This window comes from Anastrepha ludens, chromosome X (genome assembly GCF_028408465.1).
Source record: "Anastrepha ludens isolate Willacy chromosome X, idAnaLude1.1, whole genome shotgun sequence".
Taxonomy (NCBI): domain Eukaryota; kingdom Metazoa; phylum Arthropoda; class Insecta; order Diptera; family Tephritidae; genus Anastrepha; species Anastrepha ludens.
This window is the reverse complement of record NC_071503.1, coordinates 11,081,034-11,108,903: the sequence shown is the minus strand read 5'-3', so window position 1 is coordinate 11,108,903 and position 27,870 is coordinate 11,081,034. Positions and strand designations below refer to the sequence as shown.

Genomic DNA, 27,870 nt, shown 5'->3' with positions numbered 1-27,870 from the left:
ATTTGAGAGGGTTAGCCAATATCAGACCGTGAACTGGTTTTAAGGTAATTTGAAATAGATAATCAAGAAGAGATGGTGTTATCGATATATCATATATACGAAAAAAATCAACATAATCTACGATCAAGTTGTATCGTTCTCGTCTGAGCAACGACTGATTCAAGGCATATCTATACAAGGTAGTATCATTATAAGAGCTAATTAATTCGCCTTGAGCGAATTGGCATGTCTGTCACAAATTTGTGCCAAGGCGAATTTTCTTTGTTTACATATTTCTTTGTTTCTACATTGTTACTCAAAGTATTTGTAGCAGTTATATTGAAACACAAAAAATAAAGATTATCCGTACATAATATCATAGTACATATTATTGCATTGTTGAATGCAAATATGGTGAAATGTGTATTGTGCGCAAAACGATGGTAAGCAAAATGGGTTCTTTTTTCCTTTCCTTTCTTTTTCCTATACTAAAATATGAACAGCAGGCTGAGCCTCTTGTCCAGTGAAGGTTATGCATTTAATTAGTCCCAACACGTTTGAATAAAACGCAAGTCCTTTGGTGTGTAGTGGCTTCAATTGGGGGTTACATTACAAATGAATCAACGGAATGAAGATGAACAATTTAAATGTCAATTTAAAGCACTAATAATGGCTGGTTGCTTATTTGCGGTAAATGGACACTGTTTCAAATAGATTGGTGCTTACGATGACGGAAAAAACAAAAAAAATATTGAAATATCTTTTCGCAATGTTATGGCACTAAAGAATATATCCGCATTTGCGAGTAGGACACATTTTCTGCAAAAGACGGCCCCATTCAGTGCCCGATTGTAAGGATAGCATGAAGCGCAAATAATTACATCCAAAATCCAAATAGTTATTAGTTTGAAATAAACTAATTTTTTATATGCGAACAAATCCACTTTTAATTCGTAAATTAGCAAACAGTTTACCCCTGCATGTAAACCAATTTATATACATATGTGTTCTCCTCATACCCACGTGTCCATTTGGTACATATATATATATGTATGTGTGCATGTAGTTATATTATTATAACGCTAGCTTTGTGTGGTACAGAACGAATGTAATTCATATAGTTATCATAGTATAGTTCATCATAGTCAACATCAATTCTATAAGTTAAGTACAGAAATTGTAATAAAAAAGACAAAAGAAGTTTGTAAACCTTTAAGCTTAAATAAAATATGGCTAATTCGAAAAACTGTTCAGAAATAAATTATGTGCTTCTTTTGTATTTTAAGAATACCATTTTATTTTCCTTTGTATATACACAGTCTGTAATAAATTATTAGTTTAACGATATTAACGTAATAAAGAATTTCACAACTGATATAGAAAAAACAATCGATTTAGTTTTTCATCTTTAATTTATTCAAATAACATTTGACGAAAATTTTTATAGTATCCCTTTATTCACTAGCTTTTCGGCAGCTTTTCAATTTGGAGTTATAAAATCCTCATAGCAGGTGCTGCATATAGGAAGTATTTCCTTGCTTACTTGCATTTACATGCACATCACCCCAACGCAGACCCACAAATGTTGATGATGATTCACATGTATAGTTTATGTCTGCAAGATATTAATAATATTCAAAATACACTTTTACACTTATCTCTCCGCAAATTTCTTTTTATCTGCTCTGCTGATTCATTTAATAACAAAATCGAACACTTTGTCATTATGAAAAAAGTTGTTTGCGTTTATTTACTATTCACAATCCAATTCGCCTTGGAAATAATTATTTTGACACTTGTGCCCAAAAAAACAAGAACAAAATGCATGTAACTTTTTGTTTTTGTACAACTGCTATTACCTTGTATAAATATGCCTTGGACTGATTGGACGAATGTCTGTAAATTGTCTAGTGCTATCAATTTAGATTATTCATTTGTGGGACTGACTTTCAACAAAGCAAATTGCTTTGATTTTGAAGCTGCCAGCATTGATACCAAACTTCTTTGGCCAATGATGTACTCTTCTTTGCCTTGCGGTATTTTATTTATATGAATTAATAAAATACTTGTTAATTTTATTTATTTTAAAAAGAGAGGACTATGTCCTCTATATCTTTATTTATTTTAAAAAGAGTGGACTATGTCCACTATATATTTTATTAATAAATTATTGAATTATTTGCCGGAAGACTACGTCCTCTTAATCGGACTTTTTCATTAATACTAATTATTACATTTTTGCCGGAAGACTATGTCTTCTTAATAGGACTTTTTCATAAATACTAATTGTTACATTTTTGCAGGAAGACTATGTCTTCTTAATCGGACTTTTTCATTAATACTAATTATTACATTGTTATTTACTATCTACTTTATATTAACCTATTGAGCAGCAATCATCACGTTGAATGCAACGAGAGCTTATTTTAGGTCGTCAGTACTTTGAGTTAATAAAATAATTAAATCTGGAGCGAGCGAAACTGTGTCAGCAATTGTTGTGTCAGCAATTGAATTGCGACAAGTATTGAAATTTATTAAAATGAAAAACTTGTGTCAGCAATTGAATTGCAACCAGGGGTATTGAACTTTATGAAGGTGAATATTTTAATTATTAACTTATGTAAATGTATGTAAGCAAGGGAGAACCTACCTCTACTTTTATTTATGTAGATAAAATTGTTAGAATCGTAAAGTTTCACAAACCGACTGGCAATAGAGACCAAAACAAAAACATGAATTAGCCTTGATGGCAACAGCAGATAGTGAGACAGTGTGTGTTTTCTGGGTCTACCGTTATATGAGCTAGACGAAGACGACAGTGACTAGTAAGCTGCTGCAGATCTAGAAATTACGATAATTATTAAGCACATGTATATAAGCCGAGATGCATGCGCATGGGGTATTCAGTTGGAACTTAAACTTGTGAGTAAATAAATGAAAAGTAATAGAGGAATTCAGTTTTAAGCTGAACGTGGACATTTAGAAGTAAAGAGTTGGAAATAAAGTAAAGCAAGTGTGTTGCCATTAATTTTTGTGTTTTATTCAACAATCCAGTGATCGAACTCGGAGAGTTATTGTAAGAGATTTATTTGAATTTTATCGTAAGAAAATTCAGCATTCGCTACGACTGCCATCATTCTGGTGGGCGCTTATAAGACATATTTACATACATATGTGTGCTGCTGTTTTTCATGCGCGCACAATGATGAGCTGTCATTAGGTTGAAACAAGGTTACGTCTTCGACATTTCGCACTATTAAAAATTTCAAATCCTTCCTTTTTGCTTTCCTTATAGAAGATTTATACTTAATTAAGATATACCTCTTCCCCAGCGGGTCAGAGGTTAGAATTTCCTCGAGATAAGGTATGTAAGAGGTCGTAAGAAGCAACCAAGTACCTCAATCAAGGAAGAAGGAGCAGCTCTCAAATGGAACGAGCCAATGGACCCTCACTCAAGACCCTAAAGACGGGACCTCAGAGGCAGAAATGCCTCAGGCAAACAGCTTAGGTGTGACTTCAACAGCTCAAACACCTAAACAGCTAATCCTTTAGTAACCCCAGTTCATATTCAACCCCAATGATATTTTCTATTTGCATATGCAATTTTACGTTCTATTCCTAACAAATCAGCAGGCATTAGTTCTATCAATTGCAATTCTGGCAATACTACTATTTTATCATCTAAGAAACTTTGGATGGATTCAAATTCATCCTATTAATAAAATTCTATGTTGAATTATACAATAGTAGTTACTGTAATTCTATTGACATGAATTGGAGCACGATCTGTAAAAGATCCTTATGTATTAGTTGGACAAATTTTAACAGTAGTTTACTTTTTATATTATACTAGCTGACCCGGCGAACTTCGTACCGCCTAACAGTCAATGAATGTCGTGTTACCTTTTAGCTGAACTAATTTAGGCTTTGATGAACGTAATACAATGATACAAAATAATATTAATATAGTAGAAACTAGCTGACCCGGCGAACTTCGTACCGCCTAACAGTCAATGAATGTCGTGTTACCTTTTAGCTGAACTAATTTAGGCTTTGATGAACGTAATACAATGTTACAAAATAATATTAATATAGTAGAAATATAAAAGTATTTTATTATGATGAATGATGAATGATGATGAATACAAAAATTATGAAAGAGAGTAAAAATTAAAAAAATTATAATAATTAAGTACTTCAAACACATGTCAGAAAAAATTAATTGAAAACTATGTTGTGCAGATTGGGATACACTCGAATTAATTCATTAATCGGATTTTCATTCAAGCCCCTTGTGGTAAACGACATTCTTTGTTTTTTGGTCAGGCGAAAGAACCAATAAAGCGGATGGTTTCCCGACACGTGAGCATGCCACGTACAATTGACCATGAGAAAAACATGAATTTTCTAGATTGAGGCCACAAATAGTCAAGGATTGGCCTTGTGATTTGTTGATCGTCATGGCGAAGGCAAGACGAATCGGGAATTGAATTCGTTTAAACTCAAAGGGCATATCCATTGGGATCACCGGAATCCTTGGAATAAGAACTTCCTCATCTTTAAATTTTCCTTTAAGTATCGACGCGTGAATCACATTGCTCATCAGTTTTCTTATCACCAAACGCGTTCCATTGGTCAGTTTTGGTTGGTTTAAATTTCTAAGCATGATGACCACCGGGCCAACCTTCATTTGTAAATTGTGCGGTGGTAAACCAGGCACATCCAAGGAGTTTAAAAATTCTTTTGGATAATTAGTGGCTTCTTCTTCGTTTGTTACACAGTCGATAGATTTGAATAAATACAAAGTATCTAAGATTTGATTTTGAATTATAAAATTGAGGTCATCTACATCTTCATTTTTAGCCGCCAAAATTGCTCGTTCACTTAACCATTTAGTATTTTTGTGGTTAGCAATGATATCCGGGAATACTTTATTGATAAGCTCGTCTTTTGATGAGACGAAATTGCAAAAATTTGGAGGAAATGAAATCAAACCGCTCCATTCGTCAACAGGAACACGGCCATTACCGATAGTCAGCAATTGCTTCGAGAAATCATCAGCAGATAGATCGTTAAACAATGCAACTCTCATATTTACAGACAGTTGAAGTTTCTTTATATATCGCCACAGATCTGATGCTTTGAGGCAAGCGTTTATTTCGTCGGCAGTAATACATCTTGGAATGACTGGTAGTGTTTGTCGGAAATCGAAATATAATAAAATCATTGCACCACCTAAACATCTCCAGTCATTGCGCAGATCTTTTAATGTTCGGTCTAATGCTTCCAATGCGCGTTTGTGCGCCATTGTGCATTCGTCCCATATGATGATTTTTGATGCTACTAAAACTTTGGCTATTGCGGAGTGTTTCGAAATGTTACAATACATGTCGGTTGTTCAGTAGTTTGAAGGTTTAACGGCAATTTTAACGCTGAGTGAGCCATACGGCATCCGTCTAACAATGTGGCCGCTATTCCAGAAGAAGCAATTGCAACCGCAATTTCGGATCTTGCACGTACAGTGGCCAAAATCAATGACATGAGGAATGTCTTCCCAGTTCCACCGGGGGCATCCAAAAAAAATAACCCACCATTTCCATCATCAATTGCATTAATCAGTGTATCATAGACTTCCCTCTGCTTAGGATTCAACAGTGGTACATTCGTTTGAACTGATTGGATTAATTCATGTAGATCATATTCACGTTCACGTTCCAATTCTCTATTAAATGCGTCATTCATTCCGCGATCTGGCGTTGGCATTCCTAACCTAACTTACAAACTGCCGCACATGAGGTAACACATATCTTCGATCAAGAGCAAAGCCTGGTTATGCATCTCCTCATTCGCCTCAAGATCGGGATTTCTTGAGCTGACACGAATTCAATGTAAAATGTCTTCTGACATGTTATCTTTGTATTTGTTCCACAGTTCACGTGGGTTCGATGGGAAGCATGTCGAAATGATGATAGCAAATAATGTGCGCATCCGACTTGGAGATGCAGAAATAATTGCTTCAGCGATTGTGGTGTCCCAATGAGTATCGTTTTCAAGCAAATTCAGCTCTTGACGTGCTGCACGAAATGTGGGGCACACTATACCATTAGCAGTTCGTAGTGATTCAAATGATGCTGGCCCTCGAACATGTACCAGCAACAACCGCAAATAGAAACATTCATCATTCTTCGGATTAACTGTGTAAATACGACCAAGAGCATCAGTAGAACGCATATCTGGATGACAAGGAACTGCATAGCTTGCTTTCGACGTTGAAATTTCTTCGATGTAGCATTCCAAGTGTAATAACGTGGCATTTCCGAGTAAAGCAACGTTCGTGCGAACGGATCGCTTTGACAAATCGCAAAGAAACTGGTCAGTGTTGTCGCTGGAGGTGTTTCGGCACGTTGAGCAGCATTCGACGCTGTGAAATATACTCTCTGACCGTTCTCTAGATGCACCCCCAAATGTACAACAGTGGGATGACGTTCGTAAATAGGGAATGAGAATATTCGCCAAATTGCTTCATTGCAGTTCACATATCTACCAACTTGATAGCGCGTGATTTCATCGTTGATATTGGATGTTTGGATAAGAAAAACCGCCATGTCGCTCCCTTTCGTGACATATTTGCAAATGTATTTAATTGACTTGACCGAATTGCAATACTCAACATTACAATGTGCCTTGAATGTTTTGGAAAGAAGTGGCGAATACGGAACAATCCAACTGTTGTCAACTACGAAATCGTTTCCTTTCACTTTAGTTGTGATAGTTCTACCATTATCATCGGGCGATCGACGCCGATACACTTGCCGTCGACCATGCACGCTGATTGGCGGTTGATAGTGCCACATGGTCCATGAATCATATTCGTGATTACAACATCATGTAGGTCTGGATCGGTTTCAGGAGCAGGAATCTCCGCACATATGATGTCATCTATTTGATCTGGCCGAATTCTTTCGACTAACCAAATTAGAATGTGAGCATGACTGAGCGGTAGGCCTCGTTTTTGCCATTCGACTGAATACATCCAGCATCGAGTAATCCCAAGTAATCCCAGTAACAATGCAATTCATCAGTGACCGAATTTTTTGCTTGAAAACACATGCGGTGATGTCGTGTCGATCACTTGATGTTTGTCCGGGAAGCAGCAACTGAATAATTTCCATCCATTTCGGATTACATGTAAATGTAATAAATCGATCTGGCCGACCATAATAACGAACATAGGTATGTCATTGCATCTTGGGCATATTCATGCATATGACGCGGGCTACCTATGTATGCCGCCGGTAAAATAGTCAATCGACCAACATTTTCTGAATCTCCTTCTGTGCTAATTGCATCAAGTAAATGAATATACTCTTCCGAACGCAATTTAGCTTGATTCAACCGAATGAAAGTCAGGCGCTCCGTTTCGATTTTAACGCACATGTCAACGCAATATTGTTGAAACAGTCGACGAAATCGCAACAAATAATTGTCAGAATTTTCACGAATCATCAAACAATATGCGTAATAATTCATCGAACTAACCTTCTTGGTAGTTTCCTCACCTGAAACAAATACAGTAAAAATTGTATTTTAGAACCCTTAATAGGTTAACGACTCTTACTCTCTACTAAATTAGGAGTGACAACTTCTTTTGGGTACCAAAAGCAAACAGAATAAAATGTATATCAAGTTAAAATGAAAACAATGATATTGATCTTACCATTCAATGGATTAATCATTTTGATATTAAAGTGATATCCATCGCCTCCTCGCCAGAACATCAGCGGGTATTGTAACGCGTCATATGAACGGTGTGTTTCATATATCCTTTGTAGTTGCCCAGTATTTCGTCGTGTAAGTACAATATCACGTGTTTCCATTTTTTCACCAACAATCAGGATTGCTACTTCATCGATTGTTGGAGCATTAAATGTGCGTTCATGTGTTCCAGCTGGTATTTTATCTGCTCTGATCACAACTTTATAGTCATCACTTGGCATGCGCTCTAAAGCAGTCTTGAACAGCCTGACCAATGCATGATGTTCATTAAGCATTTGCTGCAGATCTCGGAGAATTGCTCTTTTCGTAGCTGTGTTGATCGCTTGACGCCGGTCAAGTTGTTCTTCCATATTGCCCATGAAGTATATTTGCAAGAATTTATGCTGTGCATCTTCAATAGGTTGCAATGATCCAATGCGATGGCAAATCTGGCCTTTAATCTGTAAAGTCAAAGCCATAGTTATAGTTAGATTTACAAACACTTTTTTTTTTCAAATAATAACATGCCATTTTTATTTTAGAGACAAATACAGAAATCTAGCAAACTACATTCCAGATTTTTTTTACAATCATCGAAAATAAAGTTTTTAATTTAATTACCTTAAATGTCGGATTATATCCGTATTCTTCGATAATTTCCGCCCCAAATGAAGTCATTTGGAAACAGACATTGTATTTTTGAGTGTTCGCTAAAAAATGTCGTGATTCCAGTGTTTCGCCACAAAGCAGGGAACACAATGGCTCTGGTGGCAGGACCAATAATGGCAATTTCACTTTACCACTTAGGCAGCACAAGCCAGGCGTTTCACCAGTAAACTTCAATGCGCCACAATGCTGGCAAACAACGTCCATTGGACCAATGCAAACTAAACGATGTAAGCTGTAGTCGATGGCGCAATCATATAGAAACGCTGCTCGATTCAAATCAATACTTGAACCATTTCTTCTTGCACTTCGAAGATTAGTTCTCTGTTCATCTGTACGATTAGCTCGACGATTTCTCGTTTCTAACCTAGCCGTTTCACTGGCTGCCTCCCTTTGCTTTTGTGTTTGAGAAGCACGAATTAAGGCCCTTCTTTGTTCCAATAACCACGTAAAACAACCAAATATAATAACAGCGTCTGAACTTTCGAGACATAGACAATAGCTTATCAAGAAAAATTATAGACAATAAAGACAATTTACAAAAAGACATTTACACTATTGACAGGATTTGACAACAAATGTTTGACATGTAGAGTAGAATGGGGTAAGATAGGTCATTTTTTTTTGGAGAGCTCTTGCTACGGTGTTTTTGCATTGATTTTGAAAAATAAGCAAGATTTTGAAAGGTTATTTATCTGCTAACATTCTGGTTATACTGACCTATGTTTGGCTAAATATTTTGGAAGCTGCATTCAATAAGACAAAGGTACTTTTTTTCGATATTTTTAAGATCGGGGGGCACGATAGGTCACTATATGTGAGGGGAAAATAACAATGTACATGGCTTGGAAAGTAACGTTTTAACTTTTATTTATAGAGTATGAACGCTGCACATGTTATAAAAGTTAGAAATTTTTCTTTAATTCATCACGCGAGCACGTAATGTTTCGAACGGAATTTTAAATTGTTTAGAGGCTGATCGAACACTAGCGCCATCTCGGACTTCCGCGATTGCGTTTTTTACGTCCTCTTCACTTCGTTTCGGCGTTTTTCGCACATAATTATGCACCATTTTGCTGCAAAAACATTTAAAATTTATTTTATTCAATTAAAAGTAGTGACCTATAATGCCCCCAGACGGCTGACCTATAGTGCCCCCAAGCACATGTTTTATGTTAGTGTCGATATTTTTTTTAAAAACAAAAATATCAAAAAACTAACACATTATTCGTGTTCAGCATTATTTTCTACGTAAAATAAAACTCACCTGACAAATATTTACATACATTAAATGCACTGCTCCGTAGAATAAAAAAAATGCTTTGTCGGAGAAAAGCTCACAAAAAACTAAACGACGCCAGAACTAGGATAACTAATCAATGGTGACGGCCGAAATGACAGTCGCGAACGTTGTTCCCCACCACGTATTCAATTCACATAAGACGAGTGACCTCTGCAAAAACAGTGCGACGAAAACCCCACCTACCTATTGTGCCCCCATACCTATCTTACCCCATTCTACTCTAATAAACAAATGAGCATTTATTGAAATGATTAAGTATTCATTACCCATATCGAGTTTTCATTGTTTTTAAGATTAAGTATTCGTTACACATATCGATTTTTCATTGTTTTTAAGATGTATTCTGCTATTCAGGGCGGAGACAAATCCAACGAATCAATAACCATGAAAATTGGTTTAGCAGATCTCGAGTTATAAGTGTTGTAACAAACCCGACTTAGTTTTATACCTATATATAGATTATTAATCCTCTAATTGAAATTTGAAAAGGTCGAGCCAAGGAGCACCAGGAGATTTGGTGGCTCCTAAAACACTCAGGCTAAAAAGCCCATTGTATTTAAAGCTCTGGAAAGGGGGTAGATAGTCAAGGAGGGAAAGATAAAAACATCAGAGAAAGAGATAGGAAAGAATAGAGACAGAGATAGCTATAGTTAGTCCTGTTAAAATTTTCCAGATTCTTTGGCAAATCTGTAAATATCCTCCAGTTTTAGAGAATGAATATTACTCATTCTCATTACATCGGAACCCAAAACTCGTAGCTGTACTCTAGCAAAGGCAGGACACTCACAGAGAAAGTGCCCACTGCTATCCGCCTCCTCCAAGCATGACAGGCACATTGAGTCCTCAATGGTCATATGCTGACCCCATGGGTTGTGTCCAGTAAATGATACCGACCATCAACCGAACGTCTTTCCTTCTAAGTTTTAGTAGAATGTTTGACAGTTTTCTGTTCGGGCTTGTCACAAAACACTTTGCAGTTCTAGACAGGACCATCGCTTTTTATGTAGATTGCCTACATACTCGCTGATCCCTTGTGGCGGTACCGCTGATCCACAGTTGGCCAATTCATCGGCAATTTCGTTTCCTTGAACACCGGAGTGTCCTGCAACCCATATAAGTACAAGCCTGTTTTATCTCACGACAGAATTAAGCTTCTTGTTACATTCTTGAACAATCTTTGGGGTTTGCCTCGCACCCTCCAGGGCCTTCAGTGCAGCCTGACTGTCACTGAAAACTCCAATCTATTTCCCGCGCCATCTCATCTCGATTATCCATTCGGCTACTTTCAGGATGGCAAAAACTTCTGTTTGAAAAACTATTGCCATTTCCCCCATAGCAGCATAGTGACACTTATTACTATCGTTTAAGTACCATCCGGCTCCAGACCTTATTTCATTCTTGGACCCATCGGTAAAGAAAATATCCGTCAAATCGCCCTGCATGCATTCTGGATTGCTCTATTGCTCACGCAGTGGAAATCTGACTTCAAATTTATTTCCAAATCAACCTGTGGGTACCAGGTCGTCTTTAGGTGCCAAAAACAGTGGATACTGCTCAGATAGCAACTTAAAAATTTCTCTGTGTCCCGAAGTTTCGTCTTCGTGCCCGAAATCATATTTATGGTGTCTACACATTGCTTTTATTGCCTCCTGTTGTATCTTAAGATCCAGGGGGAGCAAATCAAGCATAGCATTTAGGGCATCACCAGATGTTGTACTCATGGCTCCCAAGATGCATAAACATACACTTCTTTGTAGCCTGTATAGTTCCCGGATTGTAGATTTAACCATGCTCCGTCGCCACCAGACCACAGAAGCGTAAGTGATGATTGGTCTGATAAGTGCTGTGTATATCCATAGGACCACAGCAGGTTTCCGAACCCAGGTTTTACCAAAGGCTCTACGGCATTGCTGAAAAATACTTAATGCGCGATTCATCTTCAGTGAAGCGTGTGTCTCCCAAGTCAGCTTCTTATCCAATATTACTCCTAGATATTTAACTTCATCGGTAAGACCAAGTGTCAAACCTTTCAGTTTTGGAAGACTGAATCCATTCAATTTCCGGTTTCTCGTAAACAAGACTATGGTTGTTTTGTTCGGATTAAGGGAAAGACAGACATCGTCCGCATATGCTTGGACATGAAACCGAGTTCCTACTTCTTCGCTAGTAGAGAGTCTACGACGAAGCACCGCAGCAGCGGAGAAATAACACACCCTTGAGAACATCCTTGCTTGGCCTTGACTGTGACTGACTGCTTTCACCCACGGTTAACAGCCTCTCAGAGAGCATGGAATATATCCATTTTACAATGGTTTGATTAACTCCGTGTCGTTCGGCAGAAGAACATATCGAGCCGAAAGGGGCAACATCAAAAGCTCCCTCAATGTCCAGGAACACGTCCATTGTGTATTCGTCAGCTTTCTTGCTAAGAAGATCGTGTAAGGCTGATTCACATGATTTTCCACTCTGGTAAGCGTGTTGATTTCTACTAAGTGGACTTCTCGGCTACACCTTCACTGGAATATGTTTCTCCACCACTCGTTCCAGACTTTTCAACACGAACGATGTAAAAACTGATTGGTCTAAAACTTTTTGCTAGGGAATAGTCATCTTTTCCTGGTTTCGGAATTAATACTACTCTTACGCGTCGCCATTGGGATGGTATATTACCAAATGCAAGACAGGCAGATCCTTTTCAAGGCCTCAATGAGCCTGTCTCCTCCTCTTTACATAGCACCTAGACCACAGATACGCTTGTGACATACCCATGGTTCTTGTATAAGTATTATGTGTGGGTTTGTTTGCAGTTTTGTATGCCTACGGCACAGGAGAGCCGTAGACGCTTCGCTATGCTGCAGATTTATCTGTGTAAATATTACTTCAGTTATGGGACTGAGTATATTTACGCTTTGTCCCCCCCCTTTTCCTGGACACGGAAATGGATTCGCTCCAGATATAGGTGAGGGCGGCACCCGTACTTCGACTTCAGCACCTTGAGGGACCCAAGATCGATACCCAGTACCAGGTGGGAACCCGCCTCCGAAATGGTAGCGGATTTCTGCCTGGTGCACGAGTATACTCTCCAGAGAGTCGTGTCAAGATCTTTGCGGATGCATGTGAGGAGTTCTGCTGAACTACAGGAAGGACCCGGAATCCAGACACTCGCTCGTACCAGCCTTTCCTTGCTACTCTCAACAAGAATGAACTTTGCTGTTTTCGCAGGCTGGAAATTTTGCTATCTCTTTTTCCAGCCATTCTCGGGAAAAAGCTTTGGAACAGTGCACCTTTACGATGCCGTCCCCCACGCTTTTACCCTCGAAAGTCGGCGCGTCTTTCGACTCTCCGATAGCTTTCCAAAGATAGCTGTCAATATAGTCTTGTTGCCCTTTCGAAAGTAGACCGTCATGTTTGTCGGTATGTATCTCCACCGTCATTGCCTTTGCTGCCATTCTCGCGAATGATTCGCCAGACGTTGACGGAAGAGTTCCATTCGACATTTGAGGTCCCTTAGTCTTTGCCTTGTCCGGCAAAGTTTTGTCTGCCTTGGATTGGGTCGAGGATGCAGGCCTTTCCGAGTTCCGTCTCTCGACTTTCCTCTTCTTTGCCTTTCTCCTCTTCCCGGTCGTTGGCACAGACCCCGTTTCGTTTCCGGAAAAGTGCAACGTTACAGAGGAATCTTTTGTTCTGCCACGCTTTCCCGTTTCCATTACAGGGGTCGAAGTTGACGGAGCTGGAGTACTTACCTTAGTTAATGTTTCGGCTTTCTTCGCCTTCTGTTTTCTTCGTTTCATCTACCTTGCGGATAGACCAACACCTGCGTTCGAATCTCCAATAACTTCAGTCTTTTTACCGGTACTTACCTGATTCGCACCAGGTTTGACCATTGTCAAAGACTTACTCGGTACCAGAGATCTATCTGAGTCTACTGAGAGATTGTCCCCCATCTCCACATCCTCCACAACTTGTTCAGTTGCTTCGGATCGTTTCGGTGACGGTGTATCGCTCACACTCACTCGGCTCTCCATTGGCCTAGACAATGTGCCATGTTTCACCACTAGTAGTGCGCTTCCTCCGGAACCCTGGGTGTCAGTTCCGGTCATAGGGGAGTGTGAGGTTCGGGCCTGCCCATCCGATGCCCGAGCCGTCGATTGCTCGACGGGATGATTTCCCGAAAGTGGGTTACCTCGAGCAGAAATATCCTTTGTTAGCCTCCACATTACGAAAAAGAAATGCATTTTATACCTTCTCCCAGGTTGTCGGGATAGTACTTGGGTGCCACATAGTACTTGGGTGGCCACCCATTCCGCCGTTCTCCGGATGTGTGGATACCCAATTCCTATATGAAGCTGCCCTCTTCGTGGGAAATGAATCTCCATAACATGGGGTTAAATCACCACTTAAGCCTCATCCCCGCGGCAAGGAGACCAACATGACAAGGAATCCTCTAATTAATAAGTCATGAGACAATTTAATTAATTAGTCAATGACCTTGAACAAGCCCATGTTTTGAAAACATAATACAGGAACAAAAATTTCCTATTAATTTTACTAAAATCAATTAACAACACATAATATATCAATAAAGGAGGATGGTTCCATGTGTAGAAGTCCACGCAAGTGGGGAAAGTTACTTATCGCCATTCACTTGGGGGTGGCCAGGACGACTCTTCTGCATACGACTCCAGCAGCTCACAACGTCCGGGATTAGCCCACGCATCCTCTGGGTATCTTCCGAACACCCGTTCGGGAGTGAGCTAACGTGAGAAGGCGAAGCATTCCAGGATAGCTGGTTGTACGCTGGGTTTGGGACCCACCACTTAAAAAGCCCCCCCAATGAAAACAGCAACAAAGCCTCGGATGAGAACTACCTTTACTGATGACGACCACTGCAAACGAAATGGCGGTGTCGGATTTGTTGTGGGAGAGAGACTTCGTCGCCAAGTACTGTCGTTCACTCCGGTGGACGAGCGTCTCGCAATAATCTGCATCAAAATCTGTTTTTTTAACATCTCGCTCATTTGCGCCCACGCCCCGACGGGATTCCTTCTAAGAGCGCTTGCAACGTTCCTATGAGCGCTGCCCTGTCACGACATAAAAATCGTGCTTCAACGCCAGGGTGTGCAAGGAGGGAATTTTTGGTCCCACAGTCGGAAAATTTAGCCTGCACAAAGAAACATCCGATAACGGACAGAGTCTGATCGACTTCGCCGGTGATAGATGGAAGACACGTTTCTGGTGTATTAGATGTACGTACGATCCGAGGACCCAACATCGAATTGGATCATTACCTTGTTGCAGCAAAATTGCGCACACGCCTCTGTGCAGCAAAAAACGTACATTTACCAACGCAAAGAATGTTCGACAACGAAAAGCTGCAATCACAACAGACAGCCAGAAGATTCGCCACTCGACTCTCACTCCTGCTCTCAGAAAGCACTTCCCAACAAACCGACATACACGAGCAATGGAGCAACATTTCTCGTTCCCTACGCACCACCGCCGAAGAAGAAATCGGAGTCCGTCGAGCCCGAAAAAACAGTTGCTACGACGAGGAATGTCATGCTGCCGCAGAAAGAAAAGATGCTGCCTATTGAGCCACGCTGCGATCGGGCGCAACGCGAGCTATGTGGTATCGCTACAGAGAGCTAAAAAAGGAAAAGAGATGCGAGGAGCTTGAGATGCTGGCCAAAAGGAACAACGCCCGAAAATTCTACCAGAAAGTTCGGCGGCTTACAGAAGGTTTTAAGACCGGGGCGTTTTCCTGTAAGAACAAAGACGGCGATCTGGTGACTGACGTACAGAGCAATCTTAAATTATGGAGGGAACATTTCTCGAACCTTCTAAACAGTGATAGCTGGGCATGTCACAGAGAATGTGAAGAACCCGATACCCCAATCGTCTACGGCAGAATTGACGTTCCGCTACCCGACCATGGCGAGGAGAGAAAAGCGATAACGCGGCTAAAGAACAACAAAGCCGCGGGCGCCGACGGACTGCCGGCTTTGCTATTCAAACATGGCGGCGAGGATCTGGTAAGGTGCATGCATCAGCTCCTATGCAAAATATAGTCGGATGAAAACATGCCTGCACATTGGAATTTAAGTGTGCTCTGCCCAATCCGTACAAAGGGCGATCCTGCAGTCTGTGCCAGTTACCGCGGGATTAGTCTTCTATTATATTATATCGCCTATAAGGTTCTAGAGAGCGTATTGTGCGAAAGGCTGAAGTCCACCGTCAACTAACTGATTGGACCTTATCAGTGTGGCTTTAGACCTGGAAAGTCTACCATGGACCAAATATTCACAATACGCAAAATCTTGGAAAAAACCCATGAAAGGAGAATCGACACACACCATCTTTTCGTCGATTTCAAAACTCAATTCGACAGTACGCAAAGGAGTTACTTTTATGCCACGATGTCTGAATTCGGTATCCCCACAAAACTAATCCGACTATGCAAGATGACGTTGCTCAACACCAGCAGCGCCGTCAGAATTGGGAAGGACCTCTCCGAGCCGTTTGATACCAAACGAGGTTTCAGACAGGGTGACTCCCTGTCGTGTGACTTCTTTAACCAGATGTTGGAGAGCATCGTACGAGCCGCTGAACTTAATCGCTCAGGCACAATATTTTATAAGAGCGTGCAATTGTTGGCGTATGCCGATGATATTGACATCATCGGCCTTAACAACCGCGCTGTTAGTTCTGCCTTCTCCCAACTGGATAAAGAGGCAAAGCGAATGGGTCTGGTGGTGAACGAGGACAAAACGAAGTACCTCCTGTCATCAAACAAACAGTCGGCGCACTTGCGAATCGGCACCCACGTCACTGTTGACAGTTATAATTTCGAGGTTTTGAAAGACTTCGTTTCTTTAGGAACCAGCATTAACACAACAAGGCGGCCGCCGTAGCCGGATGGGTGGTGTGTGATTACCATTCGGAATTCATAGAGAGAACGTTGGTTAGAATCTCGGTGAAACACCAAAATTAAGAAAAACATTTTTCTAATAGCGGTCGCCCCTCGGCAGGTAATGGCAAACCTCCGGGTGTATATCTACCATGAAAGAGCTCCTGATAAAATATCTGCCGCTTGGAGTCGGCTTGAAACTGTAGGTCCCTCCATTTGTGGAACAACATCAAGCCGCACACCGCAAGTAGGAGGAGGAGCTCGGCTAAGCACTCAAACAGGGGGTACGCGCCAATTATATATATAAATATATATATATATATATAATATATACAATATATACAATATAAACATAGAAATACTGCACCAAAGAAAAAAGCAGTAGTCTAACTTCACGTCTATAATACATATTTCGTGCATTTTTTTATTAACTGAATAATCCCATACGTGAAGATATATCTCGGTAATGGTAATGGTTGCTCGGGTTAGGCTAATACCTTTGTGCACTGCGACCAGATTGATCTATTAGACGCCCCTAATTACTTAATTATTTAGTGCAACGAGGAATCTAACCAGCTCCTTGGGAGGGAGCAATTGTAGGTCTTCCTCCTCTAGTAGGTACTGTGTCAGCTGTGGCCTAATGCCTCACAGTTGGTGATTAAGTGCTCCATAGACTCCTCTTCATCACAGCAGAAACTGCATGATCTTTTACTAGATAACCCTATTGTGTTAAAGTGTATATTAAAGGCAAAGTTACCTGTAAGTGCTCCACAGAAGCCCCTTTATCTAGGGTTAGGGCAGATTTTGCTTTGTTGGCATTGAAGTTCAAAAGCTTATTGGAGTCATTAAGGCCACTTGTACCGTTCCAGTGTCCCTGATTATTGTTTGGATATTTTTTTTTTTTTTGGTTTCCTGTCTCTTTTTTGGCATAAACGTATGCCTTCTCGTTTCCTTCGTGCCCCTTATGTCCTGGTACCCAAATCAGTAAGACCTGATTATGAGTGGCTAGTTTGTTGAGTGCATTGTTGCACTCTATTAGGACTTTTGACTTGAATGTGTAGCTATTCAAGGCTTTGAGAACAGATTGGGTGTTCGAAAGTATTTTCATTTTTACTTTCTCGAACCCTCTTTTGCATATGATTTCCACTGTTTCCATTATGGCGAAGAGCTCCGCATGGAATATCGTGGTATCTGTACTTTATTTTAAGCTGTTTGCAATGGTATATCAACCACTCCTGCACAAGATAAAACGAATGTTTTGGGTTATTATCTTGTTGAAATTGCCAAGTTGTCCCATTAAGGCCCAGTTATTTGACACTTGGACTTGAATTTTCTTTAAGAATGTCGTGATACACATGCTTATCGATAATCTCATCTATGAACACGAGCTTTCCGACACCAGATGCCGCGAAACACCCCCAAGAGATCACATTTCCTCCACCGCGCTTAACTGTTTTAAGCAGGTTGTTCTCTTGAAGCGTCGGGTTTATTTAAATACTGTGTAGCAAATTGTTGCCTTTTTTTCTTATTTACCTTCGAAATGAAGGGATTGCGTCGAGGAACACGACCATGATACCCAGCCTTATATAGTGTATTCCGAACAAGTTGAAATTGATTTCAAATCTCGCAGAATTTGACAGCCGAAGTTTTGAGATTTTGTGCCACCGTGGACACCACAATTCGCTCCTGCCGTTCGGTTAATTTTTTTGGGCGGCCAGATCTGCTCTCCGGAGCTATTTTGCCAATACAGCAATAATGCATAACGATGTTCGGAACGCTGGACCATAGTTTATCGACAAGTTTGCCAATTTCGCGATAGGATTTTTTTTTCTAAATACAGTTTTATCATTACTTGAAGTAGCTCTAGAGAAATTTCAGCACCACGGGTCATTTTGGTCTTTGTCCATTGAAATCGTGATCAAAACGGATCGTATGCAATTCCTAAAACGCACGAATAAGTAAAAAGCTAGAGGGAAAATAACGGAAGTTTACCGTTACAACGCCAAAGCATAAGCTAACATAAAGAATGTGCCAATACTATTTTGATGTGAATTTGTGCCTTATTTTACCTCTCAAGGTTGAGCTTGTAAACCTATGTCGATATGAATTTTTTTTGTTCAGATACCTAAGAAATAAATACATTTAGAAAATACCGTTATCTATTTTTTTATACTTTCATTAGAAAAAAAGTTATAGCAATGAGAACTTTGATTTTTCGACTGTGCCAATACTTTTTTGACTCACTGTATATTGAGTCGCAGCACTCTGCATCGTTTACTCTTTGTGTATACGAGCAAAGCCATCATTGGTCGTCTTTATAACTCGCCACAATGATCTGTCTATACTGTGGCAAATGGGCATGTTGATACGGTCGGTCGGGTGGAAAGAAGAGGAAGGGTAAATTGGGGTGACAAACTGTACAGACGAGGAACTATAGCCCTACGTCATAGATAATAAGATGTGAAACTTCTTAATTTTGAGAGAGAGCGCGCCCATGAGGACATTTCAAAACTTGGCAGCATTCACACATTATGGGATTTTGAACAGCTGTTAGGCGAAATGGCGGGCTGCCAGCGAAAACGCGCCAAAAATAACTAACGAAAGCAGTTCGTTTTTGCTTAATGGAGAAATTACCCGATTGAAACGATTGTCTTAAAATTAATTCAATTAAACGTAATAATTTAAATTGAAGGGAGTTTTAGAATTTTTCAAAGCCTCTTATATCCTTTTCAACTTCTACTTTAATTAGTCTTATGCACATACGCATATGAATACATTTTACTCGTACATACATGCACTTTTATTGAAATCTGTATGCTGGTTTATGTCTGTAAATTTGTATATACGTAAATATTCTATGAGTGAAAAGCGGTAAGGTGAAAAAAGGTAAGGGAATTTAATTTGAGTGTGAGATATTTTACAAAGATTAAAAGTAATCTGCTTTAACTTATTCTGTTCGTTGTTTGAGAATTTTTTTTTTTTTTGTTACCCACTTTCTGTGTTATATTAAAAAATCGCAGTACGTCATGTTTTTAATTATAACTTATGTTTTTGGGTTCATAACTTTATTATTATTAAATTACTTATGTATATCAGTTTTAAATAATTTCATTTACATATAAATTTTTAAATTGTTGGCTTATCTATGTACATATTTCATACGGATTGAGCTTATTTTTAGTATATGTAGGTGTTTACGAGTGATATAAGGCTATTGGGCAACCGCACACTAAATACTAACCTCAATGGTGGTGTGGAAACTAAAAATTCCAGACCTTTGGTTCAAAAATACCCAATTCATGTTTCTACCGGTGTGGCAATATTGGAAAATGTTATAAAAAATGCACATTTTTCAGCGCTCTCACGAGAAAAAGAGTTTCACATCTAGTCATCTATGCCTACGTAGCCTTTGCTCATATACACACAAAGAGTGTGACACAAAGCAAGTGCGATGTCTATATGTGTTTGCCTAAGCACTGAGCAAGCGTACGGTAAACGTACCTACATAAAGATTTACTTATATTCATGCATACGTTTGTATGTACGCACAACTAAAGCATACTCGATGCTAAGGCAAAATTTGAATTTGCCAATTTTTGACGTTTTTAGGGGTTTAATATAAATTATTTTATTTAAATACGTGTATCGCATAAACATACATAGATAATTTTATACCTACCACATATTACCATTAGACGCCCAACTAAGAATCAGAGGATCTTGCATACATGTAGGCCCCTATTATGAGTTACATTCGATCTTCGATATTCGCTGGTTGTCGAAGATCGAAAATCGAATGTCAATTTGGTATTATGAGCGGTGCAACCCTATCGAAATTTTCGTTGTTTACCGAATTTAGAGTCGAATGCAATTTTGCTTTCGATTGTGCAGCGTAATGTGGGAAAACTTGTTAAAGTGTAAGTTGTTTGCGATTATTTATGGTTTTATAGTAACCAAATAATAAATATATACTAATTTTGTTAATTTTATGCAGGTCGAAAGTCGTGAGTACCAAACAACAATTAGAAAGGCGAATCCACAATTCGCAAAAGGGATTTGCACCAAAGTTCAAGCAGCAAAAAAATGGGAGGAATTTACAACGGAGCTGAATTGCTTGGGACCACCAATGAGAACGGCAGCAAAATGGATTAATCTTAATAATGGTTTTTTTGTGATGTTTATAGAAATACATTTTTGTTTTCCCTTTGCCAGGTATGGGCTGAAATACGTAGAGGAACTGAAATACATATTTTTTTCGAATGACGAATAATTGAATAAAGAAAATTTATAACAAAAATAAAACAGAAACTGTGGCGTAAAGGTTTCTATTTAATACTTTTTAGATTTTTCTATAATATTCTCAAAATTTCATTTCTTATGTTTTCTGCTTCTCCGTTATTTGACTCCACTTCAATATCTTCAGCATCTCGTACACAATGGGTTGAGCAAGTCCTAGCATACCTTCATTACCAATACTCAATTGGTACGATCCCTGAGCACAAAATCGCAGAACTGTGGCTAGCTTTAACATATTTCGAATGGATTTGTATCGGGTGCACTGCTGCAACTGGTTTTCTTTACTGGACAGTAGGTTCATAAACGCCTCTTTAGATAATCTAAAGTTCTATAAAAATCTGTAAGGAAATTTCTGTAATATTAAGTACGTCAACACATTTTGAAAATTCTAATCTTACTCAGTGGAAGTCATTTCTAGGGGGTTGGATGCGCCCCTCAACTGTTCTCTACTTCTAGCTAGTTCCACTAATCTTTCATAGTCCGATGAATCGTCGAACCACAACTCCGTTGTACTCATTTTCACAAAAAAATACTTTTTTTAGCTTTTAAAAATGTTGTTAGCAAAGAATTTCAACACAATCGGTTGTTCTTTTATTTTGATTTGCTGTATCAGCTGAGAAAAAATTATCTATTGTAAATGCGTCGAGCGATCGAAATTCACAATAGTCCTATTCTTCAACGAATGAGCACCATAATACCAAATGAAAATTCGTTCGATCAGCACTATCGACTACAGTCGAAGATCGAATGTTGCTCATAATAAGGGCCGTATACTGTTGAGAATGTATATCAAAATGTAAATTCTAACATCATCCAGTACTAAATATTTGTATTAAAACTATTGATGTAATTATCAAATCTGGCAACCTTTCATGTACTTGTCAAAACCTGAAATAAAGTTTAAGTCATTCGTTGTAAATCCATCCACGCGTGCTTTTCTTTCTTAATAGGTTATGGGCTACGAGTAAAAGTAAAATCTAATAAAAAGTGGTATTTATATCGTGCAAGCCAGAGCAATAGTAAAATATATTATAATAAAAAGTCGTGTTAATAGTGGTATTTATAATATATCGTGCAAGCCAGAAAAATGAGTTCCAGTTATCATACAAATGTGCCAAAGCTGAAAGGGCGCGAAAATTTCGAGGATTGGGCGTTCGCTGTAGAAAATTTATTAGTTTTGGAAGGCGCTGACAAATTCATCAAAGAAGAAGGAACCGAGGCGGCAGCGGTTGCGGCAGATACAAAAGCACGAGCTAAGCTGATTTTGACGATTGATTCATCTTTATATGTGCATATAAAGGAAACTAAGACTACGAAAGAGTTGTGGGAAAAGCTGCGTGCTTTGTTCGACGATTCAGGTTTTTCGAGGAGAATTAGTTTGCTTCGTCATCTTATATCCATAAGGTTAGAAAACAGTGAAAATATGACGAATTATGTGACACAAATAGTGGAAACGTCTCAACGTTTAAGAGCAACAGGATTCGCCATTAGTGACGAATGGATCGGTTCTTTGTTGCTAGCCGGTTTACCTGAGCGATTTATGCCTATGATTATGGCCGTAGAACATTCGGGCATTCAAATAACTACCGACACCATCAAAACTAAATTACTTGATATGGAATCAGTTGATGTGAGTGAAACAGAGCGCAATTCCGCATTTGTCGTTAAAGGCTGGCAGAAGAAATGTAAAAATAGCAACAATACTTTAACCTCAAATGTAAATAAAACAAGGAACACAAAAACAGTTACTTGTTACCATTGTAAAAATACTGGTCATTACAGGAATCAGTGTCCATTATTAAAGGATAAATGGGCCAAAGGGTCGGACAAAAACAAAAGTCAAAGTAATGCCTTTAGTGTTGTATTTCTGAGCGGCGAATTCAGTAGAACTGATTTTTACATTGATTCAGGTGCGAGTGCGCACATGACCGCGAATGAAAGTTGGTTGATAAATCCCCAGTATTCATCTTCATTTCATGAAATTATAATTGCAAATAAGATGAAGGTGCCTGTTTTATGTTCCGGTGACGTAGAAATAACAACAAATTACGATTTTGATATAACAGTAAAGAATGTGTTGTGTGTGCCAAGTCTTACAACAAATCTGTTATCAGTCAGTGAGTTAATAAAAAATGGAAACAGTGTCGTCTTTGAAACGAATAAATGCTTAATTAAAAATAATAAAGGCGAATTGGTTGCTGAAGCGAACTTAACTAATGGTGTTTACAAATTGAATCTAAAAACACAGAATTGTTTATTATCATCGTCATCTACCATAGTGAATGGTGAAACGTGGCACAGGCGTCTTGGTCATATAAATAGCAATGATATGAACAAAATGAAGCGTTGCGGATTAGTGAATGGGCTGGATTATCCTGACACGTTCACAATAAGCAAATTAGATTGTGAGATATGTTGTGAAGGCAAACAGTCAAGATTGCCATTCAGTACTGGATCCCGAGCAACAGATGTACTAGAAATTGTTCATTCTGATATTTGTGGGCCAATGGAGACCAAATCGATTGGCGGTGCAAGATACTTCCTATTATTAATTGATGACTATACCAGAATGACCTTTATTTATTTTCTGAAAACAAAAAATGAAGTATTACACTATTTCAAAGAGTTTAAGTGCGTGGTGGAGAATTTTCATAATAAAAATATAAAAATCTTGAGAGGGAGTATTGCAGTAATGATTTTGAGAATTATTTGAAATCAGAAGGCATCATACATCAAAAAACAAATCCTTATACGCCCGAACAGAATGGGCTAAGTGAGAGATCAAATAGAACCATTGTAGAGAGAGCAAGATGTCTTCTCTTCGATGCTGGTTTGGACAAAACATTTTGGGCAGAAGCTGCGAACACAGCTGTCTATTTAAAAAACCGGTCAGTAGCTTCAGGCAATGAAAAGACTCCATATGAAGCGTGGACTGGAATTAAACCAAACTTAGAACATATAGGTATATTTGGAAGCACTGTGATGGCTCACATACCAAAAGAAAAAAGAACGAAATGGGATAAAAAATCAAAGAAACATATACTAGTTGGTTTCAGTGAGAATGTAAAAGGATATAGAATTTATGATCCAATCAAAAGACAAATTACAACCAGTAGAGATGTTGTGATTAAGGAAAAACCAAAGAAAGAAGAAATAGTTACAGTTTCTATAGAGAACACAGATTCAGTGGGGGATTCAATGGTTGAATCTGTGGTGAAATTAGATTATCACAGTGAATCAAGCTCTAGTGACTTAGAATTCCGGGATGCAGAGAGTGTAGAATATAATAATGACTTGCAAAAAATCGATAATACACCTGAAAAAACAAATGATTCGCAATCCAATAATACACAACAAGCCCCTCAACTAGTTGATGAAATAAAAGAGAAAAGACAGAGGAAAAAGCCTTCAAGGTACGGTGTTGCTAATATTTGTACTAGATCCACAGGGGAGGACGAGCCGACATATGAAGATGCTATCAGTGGTCCAGAGAAGCAGCAGTGGTTGCAGGCGATGGCAGAGGAGTTGGAGTCGTTCGAAGACAACCAAGTATGGGAGATTGTTTTTGCTCCAGAAAATGCTAGTGTAGTGCAGTGTAAGTGGGTCCTAAAAAGAAAATATGATTGCGATGGTAATGTGAGGTATCGGGCACGGTTAGTGGCCAAAGGTTATACGCAGAAAGCTGGTGTGGACTACCAAGAGACATTCTCGCCGGTTATTAGACATTCAACCTTGCGCCTATTATTTGCATTAAGCGTTCAGTTCAATATGGACATTACTCACTTAGACGTTACAACAGCTTTTCTTAATGGATATTTAAAAGAAAGTATGTATATGCATTTACCTGACGGTTTTCCTGATAAAGATTCCAGTAAAGTGTTAAAATTAAAAAAGGCTGTGTATGGTTTAAAACAATCTGCACTGGCCTGGTATCAGAGAGTCGAAGAAACATTGTATAATTTAGAAAATTTATAATTTATAAAAAATCATAGTAATGGTAAGAAAACTTTTGTTGGAATTTATGTTGATGATTTCATAATATTTTCAAATGATAAGTCAGAAACTGATATTTTAATTGAAGCCTTGGAACAAAAATTTGAGATTAAAAATTTAGGTCAGGTAAAGCAATATTTAGGTATGAGGATTAATATTGATAAACATGCAAATGTAATTACAGTGGACCAGGAGCAATATATTGAGCAATTGATTAAAAAGTTTAACATGTCTGAATGTAATACAGTTAGTACTCCGATAGAGACTAAATTAAATATTGAGAAATCTGATATTTGTGAAGATCATTTGCCATATCAAAAACTTATAGGTAATTTGATGTATCTGGCAGTTTTGACACGACCAGACATTGCCTATTCAGTCAGTTACCTAAGTCAATTTAATAATTGTTATTCACATGTTCACTGGAATTATGCTAAGAGAATTTTAAAATATTTGTTAAAAACAAATCATTATTGTTTAAGATATTCTAAAGAGAGAACAGATCTAGAGGGGTATGCAGATGCAGACTGGGCTAGTGATAGCATTGATAGACGTTCTTATACTGGCATCTGTTTTACTAAATCTGGATCTGCCATCTCTTGGGAGAGCAAAAAGCAAAGGACTGTTGCTCTCAGTAGCTGTGAAGCAGAGTATATGGCTTTGTCAGAAGCTTGTCGAGAGGCCATTTATTTAAGAAATTTAGAATATGAATTAACAGGTTGTTTCAACATGATAATATTGTATAATGACAGCCAAAGTGCATTAAAACTGGCAAATAACCATCAATCTCATAAACGATCAAAACATATTGATGTAAGGTATAATTTTATCAGAGATGTAATTAATAACGGTCTAGTTGAAACTAAATATTTGCCAACTGCTAACATGCCTGCAGACTTATTAACTAAGGGATTGTCAGAAATAAAACACTATAAATTTATGCAAATTCTTGGTATTGCTCCATATTGATTTCTTTTTAACACTATTTGTATTGTTTGGAATTTTGATATAGTGGGGGTGTTGAGAATGTATATCAAAATGTAAATTCTAACATCATCCAGTACTAAATATTTGTATTAAAACTATTGATGTAATTATCAAATCTGGCAACCTTTCATGTACTTGTCAAAACCTGAAATAAAGTTTAAGTCATTCGTTGTAAATCCATCCACGCGTGCTTTTCTTTCTTAATATATACATATACATATATGTGGTTCTTTATTTCAACACGTCTGCACGACGTGACTACAAAAATCCAACTTATGTTACATCAAAGAAGTTACTCGAGAAAAATCCTGGCTTTTTCGTTTCCATCAATTAACAAGCATATCCCTTCAAACTCACTTCGACAAAAGAACTCTATCGCCTCAAGATTTGAAGCAAGTGCACTTCAACAGCACTTCGCTGACGAAATACGGCTGATCAACCAAAACAAAGCAATATCTTGACCACTTAAATTTCTCAACCCGTGTCTGCAGATTTATGTTGCCTTTCTTTTACTACTAGTGGGTGGGCGTCTTGAGCTGGCAGACTTGCCAGATTTTCATAAACATCCTATCTTATTGCCGGGAAAATGCCATTTCGTGGAGCTCTATATTCGACATTTACACATCACACATTACCACGCAGGTAAAACACTGATGGAACTACTGATGGAATTATTTTTATTTAAATCGATAGTACAGCCCATATAATTTAATGTTTGAAGATTATTTCATGCAAACGTTGATCGCGACTGCGCTTCAAATGGTCCATTGTAAGTACGAATGAGTATTCGAGGATCGTACAAAAGGCATTTTTTTATATATGTATTAAACATGTTGATGTAAATTTTTATTAAAAAATATTGAAAATTGACAAATTTATGTAAATAAACGTAACGCGTTAAAAAAAAATGACGTCATCTGGTGGCAGCGATGCAGTAATGAATAATCATCGGAAATCAAACAACCAAAATTTGTATTAATCTACATAATAGTGGCTATATTCTACGTAGCCGTTTTTGTTTCTCTTTTTTTTTGGACAAAATGTTGGTGATTTGAATTTCGGTGTGTGTTTTTCACCATTTTTTTGATTTTCAACAGGCACAAAAAAATAGTTATTTTCAAAATTTCGAAAATCGGCTACTTACAACGATAGCCAATGCGATAACAAAAATTTTGAAAAAAATAAATTAAAATTGGTTCATTTGCCTTCGTGAAATCGTTGCCACCGTATCAAAAAAAGTCGTTTCGAGAAAAACGCGTTTAAAATAAAGCATCGTATCGTCAGCGCTACGGGGCCGAACCGACGGGCGCTCACTTAAGTGCACATAGAATCGGGAATAAAGCGAATTTCGCTTTAAAATGTTTACCAAATTTTCTTGAGTAGTTATACTAACAATTTATGCAAAAAAAATCGATTTTTTTGAATTTTCACAGTGGCGTTTCCCGTTAATTAATTGATTACGCCTACCACGTCATAGGGTAATTTTGAGAAATTTTTTGTAACCCATTATCGTCTGTTTTGCTTTTTTAATCTTAAGCTGTTTGTTCAAAAGTTTAAGCCTAAAATGAATTCTGCATTTGATGAAAAAGCGTTTTATTTCGTCAGAGAGTTCCACTTATGTGGAATACGGAGTCTAAATTTTGAATTTTGCTTAAAAAGAGCGCTGATGGTTTTTTCAAGAATCCTTTCGGAGCCTGATCCACCCAAGTAAATCACTGTTCCGTACATTCATGCTGTTCAAGGTGCAGTTTCTTGATGATGTATCCAGAAATGTACTCCAGCGCGTCTTCCTGAAGAGCTCCACAATCATCCGGATGTGATCCACATCTACGTCTGCAGCAAGTTCGCCTGAGTAATTTAATTGGGTGGTGAGGTTATCAATTGTGTCCGACAGCTGTGAGGATTCCGTGGAAATCAACCACTCAGTTCTGTCGCCTGCATCATTGCCAGTGCTTTGCAAAAGCTCAGTATTGAAATTGATATT

The 27,870-nt window shown here is 38.4% G+C and overlaps 1 protein-coding gene across 3 annotated transcripts in view; it reads left to right on the top strand.

Moving 5' to 3' along the window:
• Nucleotides 1-240: 240 nt before the first annotated feature.
• Nucleotides 241-27,870, top strand: part of LOC128869295 (uncharacterized) — a 62,089-nt gene continuing 34,459 nt past the window's right edge. For all 3 annotated transcript variants that reach the window (XR_008455253.1, XR_008455254.1, XM_054111823.1), the window contains exon 1: nt 241-422. Coding sequence is in view for 1 of the 3 variants with exons in the window: in XM_054111823.1 (XP_053967798.1) it covers nt 399-422 (24 nt within the window). In the remaining 2 variants the exon portion in view is untranslated. The remainder of the gene's footprint in view (nt 423-27,870) is intronic.